This window comes from Dermochelys coriacea, chromosome 12, assembly GCF_009764565.3.
Source record: "Dermochelys coriacea isolate rDerCor1 chromosome 12, rDerCor1.pri.v4, whole genome shotgun sequence".
Taxonomy (NCBI): domain Eukaryota; kingdom Metazoa; phylum Chordata; order Testudines; family Dermochelyidae; genus Dermochelys; species Dermochelys coriacea.
In genome coordinates, this window is record NC_050079.1 from 44205277 (window position 1) to 44233275 (window position 27999).

Sequence of the window (27999 nt, forward strand, 5' to 3'; positions counted from 1 at the left end):
GGTGACATTCTGTGGCCTGCGCTGTGCAGGAGGTCGGACTAGATGATCAGAGTGGTCCCTTCTGACCTTAGTATCTATGAATCTATGAAGAACCACAATGATTAAAGAATTAGAACACATACCATATAGAGATAGATTGAACTCTTTGAATCTATTTAGTTTAACAAAGAGAAGGTTAGGGGATGACTTAATTCCTGTCTATAAATATCTATCCGGAGAACAAATATTTAATAATGGGTTCTTCAGTCTAGCAGAGGAAGGTACAATGCAGTCCAGTGGCTGAAAGGTGAAGCTAGACAGATTCAGACTGGAAATAATGTGTAATTTTTTAATGGTGAGGGTAATTAACCATTGGACCAATTTACCAAGGGTCATGGTAAATTCTCCATCCCTGACCATTTTTAAATCATGATTGGATGTTTTTTCTAAAAGATGTGCTGTAGAACAGGGGTGGGCAAACTTTTTGGCCCGAGGGCCACATCGGGGTTGCGAAACGGTATGGAGGGCCAGCTGGCTGTGCCTCCCCAAACAGCTTGGCCCCCACCCCCTACCCGCCCCCTCCCACTTCCTGCCCCCTGCCCCCTCAGAACCTCCGACCCATCCAACCCCCCCCCCCGCTCCTTGTCCCCTTGCTGCCCCCTCCTGGGACCCCCTGCCCCTAACCAACCCCCGGACCCCATCCCCTATCCAACCCCCCTGTCCCCTGACCGCCCCGACCCCCATCCTCACCTCCGCCCCCTGACAGGCCCCCCCAGGACTCCCGACCCATCCAACCCCCCCCCCATTCCTTGTCCCCTGACTGCCCCCTCCCAGGACCTCTGTCCCTAACTGCCCCCCCAGGACCCCACCCCCTATCTAACCCCCCCTGCTCCCTGTACCCCTGCTCCCGGGACCCCTCAACCCCATGGGATCCTATCCAACCCCGCTCCCTGTCTCCTGACTGTCCCCCCACCTCCACCCCATCCAACTGTCCCCCAGGATCTTCTGCCCCTTATCCAACCCCCTGCTCCCCCTGCCCCCTTACCAGGCCGCTCGGAGCGGCAGGACAGGCTTATTGGAAAGCCTGGGAGGTGGGCAGGTGCAAACTGCACAGCGGCATGGCTGCAGGGGAGGGGGGACAGCAGGGTAGGAGCCAGGGGCCGGGCAGGATGCTCCCCCAGGCCGGATGTGGCCCGCGGGCCGTAGTTTGCCCACCTCTTCTGTAGAAACTATTTGGGGGGAAGTTCTATGGACTGTGTTTATACAGGAGGTCAGTCTAAAAGATGATCACAGTAGTCCCTTCTGACCTTGGAATCTCTGAAGCCTCATGTCTAAAATTATCTGACACTAAAATTTAAGAGCCTAGAAGATGTAAAATAAAACCCATACGGAAATTCTGTAGACTTACAAAGGTAGAAGATCTTTGGAGAGTTTTCTTATATTCAGTTGTATCTACTGTTCACTGTTTCAGAGGATGTCAACGTTTGTGATGCAGAGCATGGCTTTTATCCAGTCGTCTTCCCCTATTCCAGGGTCCCAGCTTTATGTGAACGGAGACCTGAAATTGCACCAGAGGCAGTCACTTAGCCATTGTGGAACAGACATCAGATACAATGTGAGGAGAACCTTTCTCCCTTTTTCTTCTCATTACCCTTTCTGCATCAGTAATGACCAGAATTACCCCTACCCAGAATTTCTAAACTAAGGTGTGTTTGCTGAGCTGGAGGGTGGGAGAAGGTCCTGTGGCTGCCAAGCCATTCAGACCAAGGTATGGGATTATTTATCTTTACAGACAGAACCGCTTTGTGCAACAAATTTGATAAAAGCAGCTTTCTGGAGAGTGGGGCATGAAGGTTTTATATTGGCATTAAAGTATCATCTTGTGTAACAGGTATCTGTGATCAATGGCACCAGCCCTTTTGCAAGTGACTATGATCTCACTAACATCGTTGCAGCATATCAAGATAGAAATGGTAAGTCTGAACTAATGGATACCAATCCCAGGACAGTTTATCTGTGATGACATATAACAATGTTTGGTGGCTGTTCTCTGGGGATTTGTGTTTTGGGTATCAGTTTGAAAGGCCCCTTAAGAGCCTTCATTCTTTTTTCATTGCAGTAACAACAGTTCTTTCTGATCCCAACCCTGTTTGGCTGGTAGGAAGAGCAGCAGATGCGCCATTTGTGATTAATGCCACTATCCATTACCCAGTGGAGGTTATTTTATATCCTTTAGCAGTTATGTGAACTCCATTGAGGTAACAAGGTATTTAACAATGTTCTGCACTTAAAATACAGTGTCTGTCCCACTTCATCTGTATGTAATATCAAAGGAGTGGAAATGTTCCTAAACTTTTCTTGGCAAATATGTAGATCCTAAGGTGCAGCAACTTGTGCTTGGAACATTAATGCAGTTTTAGAAACCTGTTCTAGCTCTGTTATGGCTCCATCTTTCAATGGTTATGAAAAGAATGTTCAATTCCCTTAGTCAAATTTTTTTTCTGGATTTATTTCTAACCTCTTCCTTCTCCAGATGTACATACATACTTCTATTCAGTTGTGCTGGATTTAATTTTAAGTTTTCAAGTTTAGTTGGTGTAATAGACGTTTCAGATGCTTCCTATGTAACGCTCCTTGACTCTTACTACATATCAGCCAGGTTTCTGGGAAATGATCAAATTTGCCTGGATCCAGTATGTTAGTATCCTGCTTATCTTTCTTTGGGTATTTGACAGGGTAAAAATCTTTGTGTTCCAGAATCAGGTGCTGACCACAATACCAGTGTTGCCAGTTTCCTCTTATAAACAGCACCAGTCCTGAGCAAATGCCTGAAATGACTTTAAAGACACTCAGGATAAGAAAGTCTACTTAATTTTCATTCTCTTTAGAATTCTCATATTTCTGAAGATGGGGAACTTTGTAAATTACATTCTGGATCATGTTCTGTTAATGCTACAACAGTCTAGCGTGTCTGGACATTTTTATTTCTTTGTATTTAGTAGATATCACATTGCTGTGAGAGAGCACTGTTTTGTGATTAATCACTGCTTTGTGATTAGTGTGTGCTCTCACATTTTTGACAGTTCAAGAAGAATGTTATCTTTGCAATATGACTGCATTTCAAAACCCATTCAAGCCAACATGGCACCTGTTCTGCTGAAATCTATACCACCTTTGGCTGATCAGATATGCTTTTAATTTGTCTAAAATACACAATATAATAATTGAAAGCCACATGGTAACAGTAACTATGTAAACTACGTATACTGTCTTAGTTTTGTATATAAAGGCACCACCAATCAGTTCTGAAAACTCAAGTTCTATTAAGCCATTAAATGTGTTGAGGAGTGGGAATGGGAGGGGAGAGATTTTAAAAGAATGGGGAAGAGGCAACGGCACACTTCCCAAGATGTTGTGGTTCAACATATGCTTTCATTGGCCTGGAATGTTAATGTCCATGTTCCAAAATCATAACAGGCAACAATCCTGTTGCTTTCTGTGTTGCTTCTTTGTTTTGAGGACAGAATGTTAACATGATATAAATTAGGTTTTATTAAATGCCAAATATTTTGAAAATGCAATATTAGGTGTCATTTTTAATTGGATGATGGGCAGACTTAAGGTTGATGTGGGAACATTAATTATCATTTTGGGACTTTATTATTTATTTGTATTACCACAGCACCTACTCATGGACCAGGACCCTATTGTGCTTGGTGCTGTACAAGCACAGGACAAAAGAATTGTCCCTAACCAAAAGTACAATTTAAAGTATGATCATTGATGACAAATGGGTACTAACAGATAGGTGAATACAAGGAAGCATTGAGACTGTACTGGCCAGCATGATAGGCAGTGGTACCAGTACACCAACAGTGCAGCCATTGTTTGTTTGTTTGTTTTGTTGGCATCATGGCAAAGGAGAGTCTTTTAAGGACGAGGTTAAAAGCGGTTAATGGGGTAGCTTTGTGACTGTTTACTGGAGGCACCTCTCAAGCATGAAGAACATCATGGGATGGGGGGGAGCACAAAGGTGCTTGCCTGAAAATTTAACAAGTGGTGATGGAGGGAGGTATCATTGGCCAATCAGAGGAGAGAGTCAACATCTTGATCATGAATTAGAGATGATGGGTAGGATGGCACAGGTCATTAAAAGCCTTGAAAGTGAGTATAAGCATCTTACATTTGGTGCAATAGAGGGGGGGGGAGTCAGTGGAGGGATTCAAAGAGAGTAGTTACAGGGTCAAAGCATCGGCATTCTGAATGGAGATGAGCAGGGCAAGATTGCATTTGTCAAGGCCAAAGGAAAGGATGTTTCAGTAATTAAGATGCAGGACTGGATAAGAGTTTTAGCTGTGTGAATTGATAAGAAAGACCATATGTTAGATGTCATGCAGAAAGAATCAGCAAGACTTAGATATAGCCTGGATGTGAGGACCTAGAGAGGTCTGAGTGGAAGATGACACCCAGGTTATGTACCTGAATGTCAGGCAGGATGATGGTGTCCACAGTGATAGAGAAAGGAGGTGGGGGGAGTGGGTAGGGGACAGATTAAGAGCTCTCTTTTAGCCATGTTGAGCTTGAGGTGAAGGCTAGACATCTACAGGGAGATGTGAGAGAGAGACCAAAAATTTAGTTTGGACAGAAGGAAACAGGTCTAGAGTACAGATTAGATCTGTGATTCATCACAGTAGAGATGATAGTTTAATTTTTATTCGTGGATGAGATTACCAGCGATAAGGTGTAGAGGGAGAAGTACAAAACTCTGTGGAACTCGCCCCCCCCCCCCCCAAAAAAAATTTTTTTTAAAGGAGGGTTGAGAAGTATCCTCTGAAGGACATGCTGAAGGCATGATTAGAGAGGTAGGGGGAGAACCAGGAGAAGACAGAATCATGGAAGCCAAGAGAGGACAAGATTTCAAGAAGAGCATGGTCAATGGTATCAAAAGGAACTGACAGATAGAGGAGAATGAGAGTGGAGTACTGGTTCTGCACTTTGGCTAGCAAAAGGGTATCAGAGAACCTGGCTGTGACATACCAGGGTACAATCAAGACTAATGTGCAGGTGTGTTACCCTTTCCCTGCAATCTTGGGTGCCTTACAATGCCTTGCTGAAGTAGCTCCCACCTGGGCCACTCTCAAACAGCCTTCCAGCATGCAAGCCACCCCTTGAGTGTCTGTCTGTAACAGCAGCCTGCCACCCATGCTTGGGTTACATTCTGGCTCTTACCAGCCTTGGGTATACTGCAGGGTAACCCCAACACACTCTGTCCCAGATTTCCCCACCCCACCCTGAAATATGTCCTGTACTGTCCAGCTCTCTCCTGGACAATACAAAATATTTTAAGTCCGGAAATACTGTATCAGCTTATTATCTCAAATGCTTTTTCAGGCACTTCAGTTTAAACACACTGGATTAGATAAAATTGTAAACCAAGTTTATTAACTGAAAAGAGGTAGATTTTAAGTGAGTATAAATAATGAGGCATATTGGTCAGAAATGGTTACAAGAAAAACAAAGATAAGACGTTTAATAAAACCTAACTAACAGACTGTATCAGATTCAAGCAAAGTTTCTTACCACATGCTTTCAGCTTTTCAGTCTTTCTGACCAGAACATGTAGGTCAGGATCCTTCCCCCAGAGACAAACAAATGCTTCTTTTGTTGCTTCAGGTGGAGTGAATGCAATGGGCAGGGAGAGAGAGGGAGGTGTCTTGGGGTGCTTGACCCTCCTTTTTATAGTTTCAGTTCCTCTCTCGAAAAATATTTCCAGCTGGGCACTAGGATGCAGTCTATGTAGAAAGATGTTTCCTGATGGCTTTTCCTCACCTGTATGAGTCTTCTTTGTTTCCCTTCCTGTTTGATGACTGTTTACTACTTAAATGAAAATTAAGCATAACAGACATTCCTTTGTTTAGGGCAGATATTTGCCAACCTCAGTCTGGGCAGGGCTGTGGGGCTTGGAACATGTGTTAAGGACATCATACAGGGAAATCTTATAACTTTACATACAGTGTTGCCACACATTTTATCAGAACAATAGTGACCAGCACATTATGAGTTTTCAAATGATACCTGAAAAGACATGCTTTGTGCAAAAATTAATACAATAGTGTGTAGGGTTGAACACGGGTATATTCCGTCATACTGGAAAAGGGATTCAGTGGAGTGCTAGGGGCTGAAGTCAGACTGGAGAGGGTCTAGGGTGGAATTGGAGGAAAGGAACTTCAGACAGTGATTGTAAACTATCTGAAGAAGTGGGGTTTTTACCCACGAAAGCTTATACCCAAATAAATTTGTTAGTCTTTAAGGTGCCACCAGACTCCTTGTTGTTTTTGTAGATACAGACTAACACGGCTCCCCCCGATACTTGATCATAAACTGTTACCTATCAGCTCTGTGTTCTTGGGGAACCAGGGCGCAGTACCCAATCTGTCTGACTCACAAAAGACCTTCCTCCCCTGACAGCCTCTCTTGAACTAAAGCCAACCAGAAGAAAGATTTACAAAAAGCAATGAAAAGGCAGTGGGAATCGCACCTAAACCCCTCCGGACAAGGGTGACAGGATTACAGAAATTCCCCTAGCCTCATTTGCATCTAAGATGGGACAGGGAGGCATCCCCATTAGCATACAGAATTGAGAACAGAGATTCCAAGGCAAGAACCACATGAAACTCTGGGACCAGAAAAGCAGGGAAGCACTGCATGATGCGGGATCTCTGTTCCAGATATTAATGAACCCACCCCTGCACGCTCCCAGCTCAGAAGTTATCGGACCAATTCTAGTAATAAATCCTCTATTGGTATCCAAAATACTGAAGTTGCCTAATTGCATTGTGAGCTCCCTCGAAGGAACACCACCCATAGCCAGGAATGATCAGCTCCTATTGTCTAGCCTGAACAAAACAACTTTGGTATACTCCCTTGAGTATACCTACCCACAAACAAATCTAGTGTTTTCAAAACCATTTCTAGTGTACTTGAACCATTGTTCTTCCCTACAAAAACCCCAACCCATACTAAAGTAAGTGTTCAGATGCCTGGATCCAAAGTCTGCATCAGTTCTATTGGGACTTTATCTTCTCCTGACTGATCGTGCTGGGGGCTCTGCCTGTCTCCAGCACTCCAGACCCTCAAGCTACCACCTCTCTCTCTCTCTAGCCTTCTAACCCTGACTTGTGTGATCAGTTATAGATTTCTAAACCTGACTTTTATAATCAAATTTAAGTTAGATTTAATATTATAACGGTTTTGTTTGTTTGACTTCTCTGTGGTTACCTGGCAGTAAATAACTTTCATGGTTAAGCTGGTTGCTTCTCCCCCACCCCCCTCCCTGTGGGTGTTTTTTGGCTTCCTCATTAGCTCTGCAGCAATGCTTCTCATACCTAAGCTAAAGATCCCTGCAGCGCCCAAAAATCCTGTGGGGTTTGCTCATCAAGTGGGTTACTACCAGAACAATTGTAATGTGAAAGTGGGGATAGGGACATGCTGAACCTGGGACATATGAGGGTGGCAGATTCAAAGTGCCGCTTGACCCAGCCTGCTCAAACATACTCTATTCCGGGGCAGTGCCCATGGCATAAGAGTCACAGCTTGGAAGTGCTGCTTGACCCAGCCTACTGAGTCTAGGGACATATAAGGGGTCAGCTTGGGAGTGCTGATTAACCCAGTCCTCTCAGACATGCTGTGTAATGTGTGTGTTCATCTGATTCTGGGACTGGAAGAACACAGCTCTGGGGAACCTAGGTCTTGCAGGATAGCTCCATTGGGAGGGAATTTGCAGAAGTAGAGCTCTGTATGAGAACACAAGTGACACAAGCAGTACAGAGAAAAGGAGTACTTGAGGCACCTTAGAGACTAACAAATTTATTTGAGCATAAATGCATCCGATGAAGTGACCTGTAGCTTACAAAAGCTTATGCTCAAATAAATTTGTTAGTCTCTAAGGTGCCACAAGTACTCCTTTTCTTTTTGCGAATACAGACTAACACGGCTGCTACTCTGAAACAAGCAGTACATTGATAGAATTACAGAACCTCCCCCCCCAAAAGAGTAAACCTAATAAATGAGTGTACCCCAAAGTAACAGGCAAATCTGATAACAAAACAGTGCTTTCAGTGAGCTTTGAGGTGAAAAGGAGAGGGGAAATGGGGCAGTAGTTGGAGAGGCAAGTGGGGTCAAGGCTGGTGGGTTTTTGTTTTTGTTTTTTTAAAGATGAGACTAAAGTGTACTTGTATTATAAGGTGAGTGAAAGATTAAGGAGAAGAGTAAGGTAGCAGATAGAAGGGGACATGAGGGAGTTCAGGAGATAGGATGGGGTCTCTGGAGCAAGTAGAGGGATTAGAGGAGGAGAGCAGATGAGAAATTTCTCTGTCTATGACTTGAGAGAAGGAGACGAGTTGTAGGGGATCATACGTCGCATCTTATTTTGCCAGTTTTCTCTCAGAAGAAATCAGCAAGATCCTATGCAGAGAAAGAAATGGAAGCAGGAGTGAAGCACGGAGAGACTAAACAACCATATCAATGGCAGGGAGGGAAGGACTGAGAGTGGACAAGAAGTTAGTGCTGATGGACTGGAAGTCACAGAAAGGCAGAGTGATGGCATGTGAGGAAGGGGGGAGACTGGTGGTGCAGAAAGAGGCCACATAGCTGGAGAGAGAGGATCGCAGCAGCAGAGAGACTGGAGAGAGAGCAGTGCTTGGTGAAGACCAGGTCAAGTGAACAACTTTTGGTGAGTGGAAGAACTGAAAACCGGGGCTGCTTGGTCTTCCCTGCTTGCAGAGCTGTCCCTAGGGTATGGCCAATTGGGGCGACCATCCCAGGCCCTGCACTTTAGGAGATCCCGCACTTCATGAGGAGGTGGATGGGGAGGTGATGTGGGCAGGGGGGTGATCGAGGAGGAGCCCCCCTACCAACCTCCCCTTCCCCCCAGCCCCTTCTGCCCACCATTCGGCTCCCTTCCAGTGCCTACTGCTGATCAGCTGTTTCGTCTGGAAGCACTGGGTGCGAGGGGGGAGGAGCGAGGGCGCCATGTACTCTGGGGAGAGGGCGGAAAGGGGAGGGGGTGGAAAGAGATGGTGTGGGGCCTTGGGGAAAGGGATGGAGTGGGGTTCGGGTCTTGCGGGGGGAGGAGCGCCTTCTGACAGATAGAAACTCAGCGCCTATGTCCCAGATCCCACACCCCTTAGGGATGGCCCTGCCTGCTTGATCTCCTCTTCAGTTCTCAGCTTCTTCTGGGCTACCTGTAAATCTCTCTGCTCTGGGATAGAGCACTGAGTCCTCTCATAGTCTCAGCTTCTCTGGACTACCTTTCAGCGTTCCCTGCTTTGGCAGACAGCCCTGACTCACAGGCTGCTTCAATGAAGTCTCCTGCTTTTTCCAGACCCTACTTCAGAGCTTCCCTGTGGTTTCTTTACCAGACTCTGTTCTCTGCCTTTTTATGAGGCCCAGGTGCTGATCAGGCTGTCCCCTGGCCTCAATAGGTATGTCTACGCAGCATTTTGGAGCCCGTGGGAGCAAGCCTCCCAGCCCAGGTTGTTGGACTCGGGGCTTGCCCTAGCACTCTAAAAATAGCTCTAGTAGACAGTAGTAGACAGTGCTTTGAAGCTGTGCCTTGAGCTGGAGCTAGGGCTCTGAAGCCCAGCCCCCTCAGGCTGTGAGACAGCTAATTATGGCACAAGTGGGACCCATATCCCTTTAAAGGGGTCAGTCTCTCTGTGACAGGGAACTTGAGGCAGAAGGCTGATGGAAAAGAGTTAGATGGAGGGTGGATGACTAATAAATTTGTTAGTCTCTAAGGTGCCACAAGTACTCCTTTTCTTTTAACATTTGGTATGTGCACTAACATATCTGTCCCTAGACTGTGGCTAGACCCAACCAGTGTATGCAGAGGAGTTCCTTTAGCCCAGGGGAGGGAAAACTATGTCCTGTGGGCCAGATTCGGCTCATCAGGGCTTGCAATCCAGCACGCAGGATTGCCAGAACCGTGGCACAGTGGGACTAAGGCAGGCTTCTGCCTGCCCTGGCCCCACACTGCTCCTAGAAGCAGCCAGCACCACATGGTCCGAGGGAGGGAGGGGAGCAGAGGGCTCTGTGTGCTGCCCTCACCTGCAGGCACCGTCCCCCACAGCTCCTCCTGCACCCCAAGCTCCTGCCCTGAGCCCCCAACCCCCTGCTGCACCCCAACCCTTTGCCCTGAGACCCCTGCTGCATCCCTCAGGCACCCCAAACCCCTGAGCCCCCTGCCGCACCCCGCACCCTTCCTGCACTCTTGCCCTGAGCCATTTCCTGCACACCACACACCTTCCCACACTCCCTCACGAACCCCAAACCCCTGCTCCAGCCCTACATTCATGGCCCTGCTTACTATATCCCCACCCAGATGTGGTCCTTGGGACAAAAAGTTTGCCCATCCCTGCTTTAGCCCCATCTCAGCACTCTCTTTCCTTAGTAATGGTGTCACGGAGTCCCCGGTCAGTGCTCTGGAACTGCTCCCTACGAAGCCAGTCAGGACTCTGGTGAAGTCTCCTCTCTGAGAGCAGCCTGTCTTCACGGCAAAAAGCTCCCACAGCTTCCAACTTTCTGGGTCTGACCTTGGAGCATTCAGCATCCTCTGCCCCTCCGTGCGCTTCCCACAGCGAGCCCACCCTGGCCGGGTCCTGGGGAAGCCAGAGATTCCTGCACCCCAACTTTGCAGTCAGATGTGACTCTTAGCCAGCCAGTAAAACAGAGGTTTATTAGATGACAGGAACACAGTCTAAAACAGAGCTTGTAGGTACAGAGAACAGGACCCCTCAGCCAGGTCCATTTTGGGGGGCAGTGAGCCAGACAACAGCCAGCCCAAACTGACTTCCCCTCCAGTCCCTCCTCCTCTGGGCTTTGTCCCTTTCCCGGGCCAGGAGGTCACCTGATTCCTTTGTTCTCCAACCCTTTAGCTCTCACCTTGCAGGGGGGAAGGGCCCAGGCCATCAGTTGCCAGGCGACAGAGTGTCGGCCATTTATGTACACTGGCCCTTTGCTCTGCAACAATTACACCCCCTTATCCCACCACCTAGAGACTTAAGACATGCATAGGGGAAACTGAGGCACCCCTACAGTATTCAGAGGAAACATTAAGAACAGTCCCACCCACAAATGAATGCCTTGTAGCTGGGGTGGTGGGGCTCACATGCGACACCTGTTGACACAGGGTCTCTGGTCTCCCCAAGATCTCAATCTATGCATAGCCCACTGCTCCCTGTTGTTTATTCCTTTAGCTTGCATGTTGTTCCCTCCTCGCATCAGGGAAAGGGGTGGATTGATGCAGACCAACAGTACAATCACCATGTTCTATGTAAACAAGCAATGGGGAGCCTGGTCCTTACTACTCCACCAAAAAGCAATCCTGCTCTGGGACTGCTGTATCAGCAACTCTATACTTCTGAAAGCAGCCCACCTCCTGGGGGTCCAAATATGCTGGCAGAGTCCCTGCGCAGTTTTTTTATTCATCACCACAAGTGTTCCCTTTGCACAGATGTAGCAAGGTCCATTTTCCAGCTCTAGGGAGCTCCCCAAGTGGATCTGTTCGCAACAAAGGACAACACAAAATGTCACCAGTTCTGCTCCAGAGCAGGAGACAGCCCCAGCTCACAGACAAGTTCTTTTCTACTTCTGTGATCAGAGAGTCTGCTCTATGCTTTTCTTCCCATCCCTCTTCTGCCCAGAGTTCTGTGCAAGGTTAAACAGGACAAGGCCAGTCTTATACTGATGGCCGCTGCATGGCTCCCTCAGCACTGGTTTTCATAGCTCTTGGACCTCTCAATCAGTCCCCCACTGTTATTCCCTCTTCACACAGACCTAGTTTTGCAGAATCGCAGCTACTTCTTTCACCCCAACCTCCAAGCTCGTCCCCGGAGGGCCTAGAGACGTCATCGCTAACATCGGCGGAGGCATCCTGCTTCAGAGAGTTGCAGGAGGTACTGCTGAAGAGTAGAAAAACATCAACAAGGTCAAGTTACCTTGCTAAGTGGAAAAGGTTTTCTGTCAGGTCGAGGCTGAAAGGGTTCTCCCCAATCCTTGCATCTATTCAGCATGTGCTGGACTATCTTTTGTATCTGAAACATCCAGGTTTAGTGAGCAGCTCAATTAGTGTACACCAAGCAGCTATATTGGCATTTCACCTGCCTGTGGATAACTGCTTCCCTTTTTCCAACCTGATGGTTGTAAGATTTTTTAAAGGGCTTGTGTAACCATGCCTCCCTGGGATACAACTGAGAATACCAAATTGAGGACAAACTGGTGAGAAATAGGGCAGACACAAAACAAACTGGTGGTTATTCTCTACAGATAGTCGTATTACACTGAACTGCTGTAAACAAATCACTTCCACCTTGTTCAGGCTTACCTTCACAAGCTTTATTTGCCCACAATCAATCATCCACAAAAAATCTACCCCTTTTTTCCTCAATTAGGGATAGAGAAACATTTTCCTGATCAATGAGTTCTCCCTGTGCTTCATCTAATTCCAGATTCACTTCTGAGATATTAGACAGACATTCAGAAACTTTATTCACATATAAACTGCTCTTCTGCACAGACAAACAGCTATTTTCCACCTTCTCCAGGTTAGAGAGACCTTTTCCCTGGCAAAAGAAAAACTAGTTAAACACAGGCAACAGCTTAGAATCATAGAACATACCAACATTGTTATAAACTGGACTTTCAAGATGATATCATTTTTGCTGTTTTTCCATTGCTTTTTTAATTTGGAGCTTAAATCTGCCATTTTCTTGTTGCATCTGGTGAACCCTCTCTTCAGCTTGCTTGGCTTTCTCTACAGCTTGCTTTTCTTGCATTCGAAGATATGCCATTCTTTGTACATGTTCAATACACAGGGCCTGCAGTTTGATTGCTTCTGCTGATGCCTTCTGGCTTATGGTCACTGATGTTTAACTTTTAAAACTCTCAATATCAAAATGCAAATTTTGAATAGCATGGGGTTTTGATCCAAAGCTTAATTGACCTGGTTCTGTGGATCCTGCTGACTACACTACTGTAACCGTGCCTTTTTGGATCACAACTGAGAGTGCCAAATTCAGGACAAAGTTCTGAGAAATAGGGCAGAAACACCCCAAGACTGGTGGCTAATCCCCCATAGGATATACCAAACCAACAACAAAAGTAAACTTCTGTTTTACAACACTGGCTAACAAGAAGTCATAAAAGCAGTTTCCTTAGGCATCTCAGTCCTTGTATTACCATTGAAAACATTAGACATAGAGATGAGTGGTTCTTTAAAACCAATTTAATCAAATGACAGGTTCTTTTGATCCCAAAGGACCAGCTACAAACCCAGGTCAATATATAACTCAGATCTTACCCAAAAATTTACGCTGATGCCAGTCCTTTAGTATTTAACTTTTAAAAGTTTATTTATAAAAAGAAAGAAAAAGAGAGAGAACCATGAGAGTTAAAATTGGTTAAAGGAATTAAATACATACTGTAAATTGCAAAGTTTTTGGTTTAGGCTTGTAGCAGTTATGGAATAAACTGCTGCCTTGATAAGTTTCTGGTTGCTTTCAAATCACTGGAAGGACCTCAGTCCCTTGGTTAGAATGCTTCCATTAGTACAAGTTCATAGTTTAGAGGTTTGAGCAGGAAAGAGGCAAAATGGAGGTGTTTCTAGGACACCATGTGGAGGGAAACCCATTGTTTTAAACAAAGACCTTAACACAGCTAGTGGAAAATTACAGATAAAAGATGGGAGTATGGAGTCACATTGGCAAGTCACCTGTCCATGCCCAATTTCATTTAGTTATAGCAGGAAGCCATTACCTGTACTTCAGACAGTATGTTTACAGGACAGTCCATTCAGATGGGCATGTCCCATTGTTAAGTATTTCTTGATGAGCCACTTAATTTGAACAGTCCCTCCAAGTTGTGTGAGCTAAATACCTTGTGGGGCATTACCCCAGGAGCAAACATTTGAAGCTCAGCTATAGGGCCAATACTTATAATTTCAAATACAAAAAAGATACATGCATGCAGATAGCATAATCATAACGAGCAAATCATAACCTTTTCATAGACATCTTACATGCTACATTTTGTACAAGATTTGTTGCAAATAAATAACAGTGGTTGCAACAATGATTGATATGGTCATATTTTAATCAGATAATGTCTTAGCTTGGACAGGATGTTTCCACTTATACAGAGCACTGTTCCAACATGGAGACTGAACTTAGTCTTAACAAAGCTGATGGGTCGCCACTTTGAGCCTCTAGCAACCTGCTGTCTGTTACATCTTTCTATGAAGGCAGCATTTTTAATAGCCATTACATCAGCCATGAGAGTAGGGGAGTTGAGGTCATTAATATCACATCCTCCATATACAAGGTTTTTTTATACAGATAAAGTCTGCCTTTGTTCCCATTCAAGGTTCCTTACGAAAGTGATCTCCTCTTTTCATATCAATTTATATATGGATATTCTTCCCAAAGCCTTATGGTAATTGTTAGGGGGCTTATTCTTTCACCCACTTACTTCTCTGGTCCTTCTCGCATGAATAGAGAGCAACAATACCCGAAGTCCAAAGGTGTAAACAATTTGATGTTTATTGGCGTGAACTTCTAGCAAGCATGATTCCAGTTTCCTTTCTTAGTGTCCCCCTTTCCAGCTCTGACACCACAGAGCCTTACACCTGTGTCCCTGTTCCCATTCCTGCCCTTAGCCAAACATGATTCCACCTCCACCCACTTCCTGACTGACTGTAGACTATATAGTAAAACTTGAGTTCTGCTTAGCTATACCTTAACCAATCATTTTACTGAAATTTAACTAACCAATCCTAACATATTGTAATATGATTATTTAACCAATTATATCCCACCACCTTAATTAGTTTACACCCAGGAAAATTAATTATACAGGAAACAGAAACAATCACAGAACCAGAAACAGATTATATAGACAAACAATGGGGAAATGGGGACTACAGTGATAGAACAAACACAGAAATGAGGATTTCACATCCCAGCTATTGATAAGTGAGTTCTTGCCAGACAGGATGCTATCAAACTAAGTTTTCTTTTACATCTTCTAGGCACTTCCCTTTCTCTAGAGGCGATAGGCATTATCAGGACAGGACTGTATTCCTAACAGCCCAATAGCACCTTATTTCAATGTGATTAGTTTGGAATGTGAGGATCTGACATTCGTTTCCCAGTTTATGGCTGCCTCTGTTGCTTAACCAAAGGCCTTAGCCTAAGAACAGGGCCTCAGACGGTCACAGTAAGAGAAGGTTCTTACACCGGCAGACAGTGATTTTGATTCTTTCTTTTATACCTCTATAACTAGCCAAGTGATAAGAATACACCTAAATTCTTAGAGTATAGGCCTTTACAGACAGGCCTGAATATCTATATGCTAACAGTAATAAGGGAGAGGAGTTACTGCACACTATAGACAGAAGAACTTTAAGTGTTTTGGTCTTTGTCTCAATTGTTTTTTGAATTTGAGGACAGAATGAAGGGCAGCCCGTTTCCACACAAAGGATTTTTTCATGGATAGCCAGTTGTATTCACCTGTATTACCAATTGGCTAACATGGAACTGCTGGACAGAGTATTGGGTCATTTAGCTACATCCCAAGCGGCTTCTGTGGCACTTCTGGTTCATGTGCCCATATTAGATGTTTGGCAAGTGGCAACCTGTTCTTCCTATCACAAGTTTGCTTCCATCCCTGTCCGTGGCCCCACCAAGTCATGGGACCTCCTGGTCAGCCTCCTCCTGGCCCTTGCTAAAGTTGCCATCTATAAAACCAAAGTGAGGAAGTTGGCCGATGGAGTCTCCTGTGACTGTGGGGCCTATTTCCGATCCTCCGTCCGTTCACACCTCCAGGCAGAGTTCCTCTGGGCGGCGTCCACTGACTCCCTTGACATCTTTGAAGAGCAGTGAGCGCTGTCCAGGGTTCTCTGCTCGGTGTCCCCGTCCGGTTCCCTTCGTTTGACCCTTTAATTGCACCCCTGTCCCTGTTGTTCATTAGTTGTCCCCTGTAATTATTTGGCTTTCCAGGTCCTGTGGATCCCACTCTTAGGCTGGGGGGGATCCTTTAGTAGTGGACGGGCTTCGCCCGCCCACTTCCTGGATCCCAATACGACAAGTTTGCTTCCTACTATACAATCTCAACAATCTAGAGATGATGCTAAATTTGGATGAGTGGTCCTCCAGTCCTTGTTCAAATAGACTGTGAACCCACTTCCAGATGGGACTGCTTGTGAATCAACTACAGTAGAATGGATGTGTGCAATCACTTGAAGAAAAAACAGGTGTGTTGCACATATCCATTCCACGACCCACCCTCCTTCCCCACTCTTTTGGAGTAATCCCAATAGAAAGGAATTGAGGAGGTCTGTGGCAGCTCAGCCCTTTATGCCCATGCAATGTGCACAAGACAGCAGAGGCACTCGGGCCACTCTGACAGGTTCTGCTAAGGGTAAAAACTCTGACAGCATGGGAGCACACAAACACCCATAATGGAATGGGCATGTGAAACACATCTCGAAGAGCAACAGTTATGGAAAGTTTTCAGAGTAGCAGCCGTGTTAGTCTGTATTCGCAAAAAGAAAAGGAGTACTTGTGGCACCTTAGAGACTAACAAATTTATTTGCATAAGCTTTCATGAGCTACAGCTCACTTCATCGGATGCATTCAGTGGAAAATACAGGGGGGAGATTTATATACACAGAGAACATGAAACAATGGGTGTTACCATACACACTGTAACCAGAGTGATTTTCACAGTTTTAGCAGAATGTGGAGAAACTGACTAGGGGAGAGGCTGTTCTAGATTTAATTCTGACAAACAGCGAGGAACTGGTTGAGAATTGAAGGTGGAAGGCAGCTTGGGTGAAAGTGATCATGAAACAATAGAGTTCACGATTCTAAGGAATGGTCAGAGGGAAAACAGAATAAAGACAATGGACTTCAAAAAGGCAGACTTTCGTAAACTCAGAGAATTAGTAGATCCCATGGGAAGCAAGTCTAAGTGGGAGAAAAAGTTTAGGAACCTTCGGAGTTGTTTACAGAGATATTATGGGCACAAGAGCAAACTATCCCAATTCATAGGAAAGATAGGAAGTATGGTAAGAAACCACTCTGGCTTAACCAGGAGATCATCAACCACCTGACACTCAAAAAAGAATCCCACAAAAAGTGGACACTAGGTTAAATTATGAAGGATGCTTTAAAAAAAAACAAACACAAGCATGTAGGGATAGAAGTAGAAAGACCAAGGCACAAAACGAGATTAAATTAGCTAGGGACATAAAGGGTAACAAGAAAATTTTTACAACTACATTAGAAGCAAGATGAAGACTAAGGACAGTGTAGGTCCATTACTCAATGAAGTCGGAAAGACAATAACAGAAAATGCAGCAATGCCCAATGACACATCAAAACATCCTCGTTCCCTGCTCCTGAGGCAGTGGCAGATTTAGAGTTAGTGGGGCTTTGTTTGCAGCTTTATTTTCAGCCCTCCCCTCAGGACACAGCCAAGAAAAAGAACATTCTCTCTTATCTCCCCCCTCCCCATTTTTCATTTTTTTTATCTTCCTCCTATACTATAAGTAATGGGAAGTAAATGAAAATAAAGTGAGGTACCTTGATTGGTGCAGAAGAGGGTGCAGCGGTCGGGCTCTGGGAGGGAGTTTGGGTGCTGGGTGTGGGCCCTGGGCTGGGGCAGGGGGTAGAGGTGCAGAAGGGGGTCAGGGTGGTGGTGCTTACCTCATGTGGCATGGCTCCCAAAGCGACCTACACCCCGCACCACCACCACTCTCGCAGCGGCTCCTAGGGGTGAGGGCGCGGGTCTCTGCGAGCTGCTGTCCACAGGTGTCACCCTTGCAGCTCCCATTGGCTACAGTTCCCATCCCATGGGAGCTGCGGGGTCAGCGCTTGGGGCGGGGGCAGTCCACGGTGACACCCCCCTAGGGGCCGCAGGGACATGCTGTCCCCTCCGCTCTCCCCAGCCCTGCTCCTTCCCACCTGGCGGCTCTCCCCGGCGCCGTTTGCTGCGTTCACGATGAGTCATGACACTATCGCCGGGGTCCAAGCTGGCACGGACTGGAGGGACCGAGCGACCCCCCCGCTCCGCCCCGCGCGTCTGAGTCCCCGTGCCCGGGGCCTCCTGCTCCCGCTCCACGGGGGGCGCTGCCTGCGGACCGGCCCCTTCCCGCCTCCTCCCGCCGCGCAGGGGCTCGGCCACGTCTGAAAGCGGCTCATTGTCTGCGCGTCCCGCTCGGCGGTGTCTCCAGCGAGCGGAGGAAGCGGCTACAGGTACCGGCTGGGCTGGGGTCGTTACATGGCAAGTTCGCTGGTTCCTAGCGGGGAGCGCGCTCCGTGTATTCGAGCCCCCGTTCCTTTCTGGGCTCGCCCCTTGGCCACTCCATCCCCCTGGCGAGACCCGCCTGACTCTCCCGGAGCCCGGCTCCCCTGCCGACCGGGGCAGTAGAACTGGCCCCCAGGGAGCCGCCCCCCAGCAACGGGTCCCAGCTCCAATCCCCCCACTGGCATTTGGGGCCAGTTTGGGGGGCAAAGGGGAGCGGAGAGGGCGGGCTGAGGGTCAGGACTCCTGAGGGGTTGTTCCTGTTTCTCCATGTAGCTTGTTGTAGCTCTGTGGGCCGCAGGATGTTGGAGAGACAAGGTGGGTGAGGGAATCTGTTGTATTGGACCAGCTTCTGTAGGGGGAGAGACCAGCTTTCTAGCTCTTCCTCAGGTCTCTGTGTGACTTGCGGCAACTTGTTTGTTCCTCCATTCGCTCTCTGTAAAATGGGGATAATCATCCTGTCCTAGTTTGTACTGTGGGCTGTGAAGCAAAATTGATTAATGTCTGAAATGCTATGTGGTCCTTAGGAGTGAGGTGCTGTGGAGTGCCAAGTATAATAATAGTACCGACAGGGACCAGCTAGCACACCTTATTGGAGTAAGATGGGTCTCTGCTAGGAAGCTTGGAAGAGGCTTTTTTAAAAGGCTTGAAGCGCAACTACTGCCTGTGATTTATTTATGAATTCTAATGGCCCTCACAAGAAGCTAAGGAGAAAACAATGGGAATGAAATTAAAAACTAATAGAGAGATGGGAAGCAATGGTGTTTCAGCACATTTGCCTAAACTGTAGCAAAACACCATGAAGGAACTCTCTTACTGAAATCTTAACTGGCACAGGCACTCCTTCATGCTTCCAATAAGGCAGATTGATTTTTGTTTGCTTTCTGTTTCTATTGCTGTTCACAAGCTTTCTCAAACCCTTACTATAGCCAAAGGAACAAATTCCCCACACTCATGCCATACGTTTGTTGGTTTTGCCCATCTGTACCTGGGGAGTCAGCATGGTCTAGTTCAGTGGTCCCCAAACTTTTTCTGTCGTGCCCCCTTACCTGTTATGGAGTTTGTCTCTCCCTCCTGCTGGGGCTGTGGTCTGAGGATGTGGCCACGACCCGAGGCCGAAGCGAAGGCTGGAGCTGTGATCAGGAGCTGAGGCTATAGCTGAGAGTGGAGCTGCGACCGGGAGTTCAGGGCTGAGGCCAGAGCCGGAGCTGGAGCTGGGTCTAGGAGGAGGGGCCCCAGGAACCCCAGACAGATTCCATTACCGGTAAGGGGAGCACATGACCGAAAAAGTTTGGGGACATGGGCAGTGGGTACAATAGACCAGGAAGGAATGCTAAACAATTTTTATGGGGGGGTGCTGAGAGCCATTGAACCAAACTGTAAAAACTGCATATAATGGAAACCACTTCAAGCCAGGGAGTGCCGCACCACCCCTAGTTCCAGCACCTATGAGGCCAGGGGAGGCTAAGCCTCCCCTAAGCCAAGCCCTGGCCCTGCCATGCTCCGCCCTCTCCCCCAAACTGGCGTCCAAGCTGGCTGGTGCTGGGAGCGGCTGGTGGACTGGTGCTAGTGCCAACACTGGGAGTGGCTGGCTGGCTGGCACTGATTTTGGGGGTAGCTCGCAGGCCGATGTTCAACACTGGAGGCGGCCTGGGGCAGTTCGGCCAGGGCTTCTCCAGCTGTGCGGGGGGGCACGCTCAGGGCTCCAGCGGATGCGGGGGCTGGTAGGGGCGGGTCTGCATGGCTAGCCCCCCTAAAAGGGGGGAGGACTCATGTACGTCCTATTTTTGGGGGACCATTGAACTAGAACATGCTGACTCCCCATGTGCAGGTGAGAAAACCAGCAAATGTATGGCATGAGTTTGGGGAATTTGTTCCTTTGGCTGTGGTAAGGGCTTGAGAAAGATGGTGAACAGCAATAGAGATGGAAAGCTGACAAGAGTCTATCTGCTTTATTGAAACCTTGAAGGAGTGCCTGTGCCTGTTCAGATTTTAGCGGGGCTAGGGCCTGAGCTGGGGTGGGGGCAGAGTGGAGCTGGGGGCAGAGCAAGGGTGGCCCTTCCTCCCGCCTGTCGTGGGAGCTGGCCCAAGCCCCACTGCACCCCCCCAAACATTCCTCTGCACCCCTCTGGAGGGCGGAGCTTACCCCACAGTTTGGGGACCGCTGGTCTAGTTGTTGGAGCACTGGATTGAGACTCAGGAGACCTGGCTTCCATTTCTGCGCTGCCACTGACCTGTTGTGGAAACATGGGTGAGTCACTTCATCTCTCTGTCCCTCTGTTTCCCTTCCCACCTTGTATCTGTAAAACTCTCTACATGGATTGTAAACTCTTTGGGACAGGGATTTTTTTACGATGTGTTCGAATAGTGACCAGTACAACTGAGAGTGGGACCTGTAGATATTGCCAGCCCTTTGCCAATCACCAGTAGCAGTTGTTGGGGACCTACAGTTAGCTTCTTGTTGGAGGAGAAATCAATGATGTGGACTTGTATATTCTTTTGTACACCCGTCCTTGAGCACAGTGGTCACATACGGCATGCGTGAAAACCCTTCTTTCAGGAATTTCATCACAAACTTTAATGCCTGGTTCCCAGGAAGCAACCCTACCAAAACAATTAACTCTGGGTAGAGAGATTAGCACAGAGAGCAATTTCTCCTGTTTGCAAAAGCTGTCCCAAAAGAAATTGCATCACAAAACTAACAACATTGCCCCATTTCTGCAAAGACTGTATGCTATTTCTGTGCAAAGAAAAAGAAATTGTAAGAATTTGTGTAACAGCATCATCTGGTGAATCCTGGCATATCAATATAAATAAACAATAAGTATTTAAAAAATCTTTATATTCAGATGATACGTGATGGTTCTTGCAAGAAACCCACTCTACTTTACTTTGCTACAACTTGTGAAAGAGTTTAGAAATGTATCAAGTTACACAATTAATATGTATCATAGTAGCAGCCGTGTTAGTCTGTATTCGCAAAAAGAAAAGGAGTACTTGTGGCACCTTAGAGACTAACAAATTTATTAGAGCATAAGCTTTCATGAGCTACAGCTCACTTGTTAGTCTCTAAGGTGGCACAAGTACTCCTTTTCTTTTTAATTAATATGTAGATAGATTTAATGTGGCCTGAAAATAGCATGGCTGGGGAATGCAACTGAAAATAGTACAAATGTTTAAATACCAAGAAATGCATATAAATACCAGTAACACCCCAAGACCAATGAAGATGGCTGTACCACTAAGGGTATGCCCACACAACAGCTGGGAGGTACGGTTCCCACCTTGGGTAGATGTATACAAGCTAGCTCTGCTCAAGCTAGTGAGCAGCGTGGCTGTGATGGCATGGGCAGCGGCTCAGGCTAGCCAGCTGAGTACTTACCTCAGATGGGGTTGTACTTAGGTGGTGAGCTTAAGCTGCTATATGGTTATTTCCATAACTCTTTGATGGTGTTGGGTGTATATGTGTATTCCTGGAATAGACCCCTCCCTGCAAAATAATAGGAGACAAATCTAATGTATTGAAAATCTCTGTTCTACTGAGGTTTTTATTTTTCTTTCATATGCTTCCTTGCAGTTTATATCATACTTTAGATTAGAGATTTTTTCTCTATTCGAATCTCCTTCATTATACTAATTTTAGTTGTAATTTGTAACGAAAGTTTCAGACAGAAGTACAATTTTTTCAAAAATTTACAATGCCCCTTTAATTGCCACAATAATACATAAAACAAAAGGAGTCTGGGAGGAAGACAAGGCAGACATGTGAATTACAAAAACTAATTATTGACACTAAGTAAAAGGTTTTATACTTATATATTTTACATTTCATATGTGTAACACTGAACAAAATAGTTTGGGTGTCTATATCAGCAGAGATGTATGTGGAAGTTCATAGGAGAGTTAAGGTTGAGAGTCACTTAATCTTTAAAAGATGACAGTTTTAAAGAATCTAAAGACTGAAGACTGGTTTCAGAGTAGCAGCCGTGTTAGTCTGTATTCACAAAAAGAAAAGGAGTACTTGTGGCACCTTAGAGACTAACAAATTTATTAGAGCATAAGCTTTCGTGAGCTACAGCTCACTTCATCGGATGCAGTGAGCTGTAGCTCACAAATGCTTATGCTCTAATAAATTTGTTAGTCTCTAAGGTGCCACAAGTACTCCTTTTCTTTTTGTAAAATGAAGACTGTGATTGTATTGACATTTTCTGTGCTTCATGGAGTTACAGGGTAGGATTGGGGGTCCAAATTTTGGGTCATCTGAGCAAGGGGTTCTCAAGATGCAGCCTCCCCTCCTAAAATTAATCTCTTCCTATAATCACTTTGTTCTTCTAAAATTTTTTGCGCACATCAGGGGCTCAAACTATGGCTCTACTCCTCCCTAATCTGATCTCAACTGGTTGGGATTTATCTCAGCTAGGGCATACTGCCCCTTTGGGGAGCAATACTGAAAAACTGACTAAAGATCAAGTTTAGAACTTCAGGTCAGCATGAGCTAACTAACCCATCAAAATGTAAAATGCACATGGGCTCAGTAGCCATATGGTTTTCATGCAGTCTGCTGTCTGAGATTTTCTTTACTTTTGTATACTAATAGTTGAACAGCTTACTCTCTGCAACACCAGATACCCACTCCAAACTTTCTTTTACTCTGTGCTCACTCTTGCACTGCCTTTTTCCCAGTCCATTTACTGCCTGTCTCAGCTCTCTTGCCGATAGACTCACTCTGCAGTCTCCATAAGTCAGAAACAACTTATATCCAACATAGCACATAAATACAAAAAAGAAAAGTCTTTTACAGGAGTCTGTCTGCTGTGAGTTGTATAGGTATTATGCCACTGCAGTTGTTACCAAATACTAAATAGCCTTTTCCTCTCCCTTTTCAGTGTATTAGTTGCTTTCCTTAAGCCAGTATGGTGAGACTTCGGCTTTCCAGTACCATTGTTGTAGTTTTCCTTATGATTCAGACTGGATTCTTACTATTTATGTATGCTCGACATAGCAGCTTCATGCCTCAGTCTGAAGAGAAGCCATCTCAGGTGCACATCCTTATTCTCTCTTCCTGGAGGTCAGGATCTTCCTTCGTTGGCCAACTGTTTAGCCAACACCCTGATGTCTTCTACCTGATGGAACCTGCCTGGCATGTGTGGGTAACAATGTACCAGAACAGTGCCAAAGTCTTACATATGGCTGTTAGAGACCTAGTCAGGTCTGTCTTCAAGTGTGACATGTCTGTGTTTGATGCCTACATGCCTTGGAAGAGAAACTTGTCCGATCTCTTCCAGTGGTCAGTGAGTCGGGCACTCTGTTCAGCTCCTGCCTGTGATTCCTTTCAACGCACCGACATTACCAGTGAAATGGCCTGCAAGACCCTTTGTGGCAAGTACCCATTCAGCAAGGTGGAGGAAGCTTGCAAGACCTATAGCCACATTGTCCTCAAGGAGGTCCGGTTCTTTGATCTGACAGTTCTCTATCCCCTTCTCACTGACCTCTCCCTGAATCTCAAAATCATTCACTTGGTGCGTGATCCCAGAGCTGTTGCCAAGTCACGAGAACAATCAGTAAAAGCCTTAGCTCGTGACAATGGGATTGTTCTGAGCACCAATGGCACTAAAGTGGAGGATAGCAAATATAAAGTAATGAAGGAAATTTGTAGAAGTCATGTTCAGATTTATGAAACAGCTACTCAGAAACCTCCAAGATTTCTAAAAGATCGCTATTTGTTGATCCGTTTTGAAGATCTGGTACAAGATCCCGTATCAGAAATCAGAGACATGTATAAATTTGCAGATCTTAGACTGACCCCCAGACTTGAAAGCTGGATCTATAATATCACACATGGCCAGGGACCAGGAAAGAAAAAGGAAGCCTTCAAAATCACCTCCCGAGATGCAGTTAATGTTTCCCAGGCCTGGAGGAATATTCTTTCCTTCCAAAAAATTAAGAAAGTACAAGAAGTCTGCAAAGGTGCTATAAATATGCTTGGCTATAAACTTCTGTATTCTGAGAAAGAGCAAAAAGATTTGTCATTGGATTTAGTGTTGCCAAGACAAAGAACCCAGTTCAGTTGGTCATCATTCAATCCGAAAAACTAAGACATATTACTTTGAGAGGTTTTTTGGAAATTTTATTTATCTACTGTGCAATGTGCAGGTAGTATGAAAAGATTTGGCTGTCAAATTTAATCCTAGTCCTAGCTGCTATTTTTTTTTTTTCCAAGTGATGGAAGTTTTTTTTTTTCTTCAATTTCACACACTGGAGAATGTGAAGCAAATGAAAAATGCAGCATGAGATTTGTCAGCTTGCAGACTTACAGCTGAGGTGAGCTTGTTCTGAACACTGCATCTTGTAAATATTATATGTTAAACTATATGTCTTTCAAAGGTGAATTAATGGAGATGGAAAATGTCTTTTGTATTTATTGAGTAATACTTTAATTTTTAAACCTTGATTAAACTCAGGATAACAATTGATTAAACATTTTAAGGAAATCTTAGCATCATCTCAAAAACAAATGCATGGAAATCAAGATGGCATAAATTCTCTTATGCTTTCTGCATTATTTTTTTAGTATCCCCTGATTTGCTGTTATTTTGGTATTCTTCCCCCCGGCACCCTGCAAGCTATTTTGCAGCTCTGTTGGGTTTTTGTTTTTTTTTAAAACTTGTCTGAATCTTTTTGTGTTTTAATTTTCAGTAGTGCAGATCATCCTTGGAAATCCCAGAGAACTGGGGTTACTTCTAAAAATGACCTATCTTTGGGTCAGCTGTGAAATCCTGAATTATTCTGTCAATAGATTTATCTGTGCTCTGATCTGAATGGCAGAGTTCTCACCAGCTGTTTGGTTAAGGCACTGAAGTAGAGCTTTTGCATTGGAGTATGGAATCTAAAAGCAGAAAATAGAAGTAGAAAATTAGAATGAGGGAATCATCGTGGTAATAGCCTGTTCAGAAGAATATGCTCTATAACTCCATGACACACAAAATAGGAACAGAGCTGCTTCTACAGTCTGTAATTTACAGGGTTTTTTAAATCAAATTCTAGTTGTTGTACTGAAGAGTCAATTATTAACGAAATTCACCACAGCAAATATGTCTGCCTTTGAAGCTTGTCTGTTATTTATACTTCTGTATGCAATTCTTGAAGGAACAAATCTTGAAGCAGAAATAGACTAATTTTAAACTCTTCATCTGAAGAAAGGCATTAAATCATCTAACATTTAATCAATTTTGGATAACAGTTAATATTAATTGAGGGAAATCATAAACTTAATTTTGGAAGTGGTTTGGGCAAAATCTCAACTAAGTATATGTTAGGGCTGTCAAACTATTAAAAACATTAATCGCAAGATTAAAAAATCATGATTAATCACAGTTTTAATTGCACAGTTAAGCTGAAATAGAATACTATTTATTTAAATATTTTGGATGTTTTTCTACATTTTCAAATATATTGATTTCAATTACAACCCAGAATACGAAGTGCACAGTGCTTTATTATTTTGGATAACAAATATTTGCACTGTAAAAACATAAACAAAAGAAATAGTATTTTTCAATTCACCTCACACAAGTACTGTTGTGCAATCTCTTTATAGTAAAAGTGTAACTCACAAATGTAATTTTTTTTTACATAACTGCACTCAAAAATAAAATAATGCAAAACTTTAGAGCCTACAAGTCCACTCAGTCCTACCTCTTGTTCAGCCAATTGCTAAGACAAACAAGTTACATTTACGGGAGATAATGCTTCCCACTTCTTATTTACAATGTCACCTGAAAGTGAGAACAGGCGTTCGCATGGCACTGTTGTAGTAGTGCTGCAAGGTATTTATGTGCCAGATATGCTAAACATTTGGATGCCCCTTCATGCTTCGACCACCATTCCAGAGGACATGCTTCCATGTTGATTATGGGTTCTTCTTGATTACAATCCAAAGCAGTGCAGACTGACGCATGTTCATTTTCATCGTCTGAGTCAGATGCCACCAGCAGAAAGTTGATTTTATTTTTCGGTGGTTCGGGTTCTGTAGTTTCTGCATCAGAGTGTTGCTCTTTTAAGACTTCTGACAGCATGTTTCACACCTCATCTCTCTCAGATTTTGGAAGGCACTTCAGATTCTTAAACCTTGAGTCAAGTGCTGTAGATACCTTTGGAAATCTCACATTGGTATTGTGACATTGCACCCCATATTCTTCATAGTGATATTATTAGGATATTGTTGTAGCATAATTATGATGCATTTTATGCAAGATGGGTCATGTGAGCTGTCATTGGAAAAGTTATGATTTGCTGAATATGATTACCCTATTTGTATGCATGTATCATTTTGTATCTGTATTTCAAATGTAGTTACACCTCAGTAATGCCCACTAGACAAGATGCTTTCAGTCTAGATAATTGGTTGGGAAGGGCCTATTCGGGACAATGAGCCGTTAGGGAAAACAATAGGCCTTAGGAGAAACTTATCTCCTACCTGGTGATGAGCCTTCCTGAGAACACTCCAAACAGCCTGTAAGTGAAGCTGCTATGATTCTACAAGGACAGGTGACCAGGCCACAATGATGCTGGACTCCATCTTGGGATGTCAGTATTTTTCCACAGACTGGTCTGGAATCAAGCTTTGGAACAAAGGGTTCCCTCCATATGCAAAAGCTATATAAGGCAGAGAGTGACATCATCTGTGGTTCTTCACTCCCGCACAAGAGGACTCCTGGAAATACCTGAGGAACAAAGACTGAACTGGGGAAAGTGCTGGACACAGGCTAAAGAGATTTTTAGCCTGTGTATGAAACACCTGGGATTCCAAGCTGTAAAGCAAGTGCAGCTTGCCCTGTAAGAATCTGCAGCCTGCTTGTATCATCTCTTAGGGTGAGAATCTGCTAATTTATATCCAGTCTATCTAGTATATTAAGTGTAGTTTGCGTTTTTTGTTTATTTGCTAGGTAATCTGCTTTGATCTGTTTGCTATCCCTTATAATCACTTAAAATCTGTCTTTTGTAGTTAATAAACTTGTTTTGCTTTATCTAAATCAGTGAGTTGGAGTGAAGTATATGGGAATCATAGTTCAAGGGGCAAAGACCGTTGCATATTCCTCTCCACATTGAGGGAGGGGGTGAACTTTATGAGCTTATGCTGTACAGTTCCCTGTGCAGTGCAAGATGGTATAATTTTGGATTTATACTCCAGAGTGGGTGTGAGCATATGGAGCTGGGAGTTGCCTTGTCTGTAGTCTTCCTATGCAGGGGCTAGTCAGAGAGCCTGCATGTAATTGCAGCTGGGTGTGTCCCTAGCTGTATGAATGCTGGTAAAAGTGCAGGCTGGAGGGCTTTGCAGCTTGTCACAGCAGTACAGTGTGAGAGGGAATCCAGACTGGTGGATCGGTGAGCTCAGTGGTACCCCAGTTCCAGGTGGCACGCCAGGGGGAACCTGTCACAGATACCACCTTTGCGTTTTGTCAAATCTGCAGTGAAAATGTTCTTAAATCGAACATGTGCTGGATCGTCATCTGAGACGGCCATAACATGACACGGCAGAATAAATGTAAAATCACAGAGCAGGAGACAATTCTCCTCCCAAGGAGTTGAGTCACAAATTTAATTAATGCATTTTTTTTAATGAGCATCATCAGCATTGAAGCATGTCCTGTGAAATGGTGG

The 27999-nt window shown here is 45.0% G+C and overlaps 2 protein-coding genes across 8 annotated transcripts in view; both read left to right on the forward strand.

The window, feature by feature from the left end:
* The window catches only part of TMEM231 (transmembrane protein 231), a 12348-nt gene extending 8788 nt beyond the window's left edge, over positions 1 to 3560 (forward strand). For all 3 annotated transcript variants that reach the window (XM_043495024.1, XM_043495023.1, XM_038368537.2), the window contains exons 4-7: positions 1451 to 1594; positions 1871 to 1952; positions 2099 to 2204; positions 2628 to 3560. In XM_043495024.1, the coding sequence (XP_043350959.1) occupies positions 1451 to 1594; positions 1871 to 1952; positions 2099 to 2204; positions 2628 to 2799 (504 nt within the window). In that variant the 3' untranslated portion in view covers positions 2800 to 3560. The remainder of the gene's footprint in view (positions 1 to 1450; positions 1595 to 1870; positions 1953 to 2098; positions 2205 to 2627) is intronic.
* On the forward strand, positions 2144 to 27368 carry LOC119841246 (carbohydrate sulfotransferase 5-like). Of its 5 annotated transcripts, XM_043495017.1 has the most exons (3): positions 7944 to 7992; positions 18892 to 19603; positions 23226 to 27368. In XM_043495017.1, the coding sequence occupies exon 3, from the start codon at positions 23253 to 23255 to the stop codon at positions 24432 to 24434; it is 1182 nt and encodes a 393-aa protein (XP_043350952.1). In that variant the 5' UTR covers positions 7944 to 7992; positions 18892 to 19603; positions 23226 to 23252; the 3' UTR covers positions 24435 to 27368. The 5 variants fall into 5 exon arrangements, with proteins under 5 accessions (XP_038224464.1, XP_043350952.1, XP_043350954.1 ...); XM_038368536.2 differs by lacking the exons at positions 7944 to 7992; positions 18892 to 19603 and adding an exon at positions 2144 to 2245; XM_043495019.1 differs by lacking the exons at positions 7944 to 7992; positions 18892 to 19603 and adding an exon at positions 17911 to 18290.
* Positions 27369 to 27999: the final 631 nt, after the last annotated feature.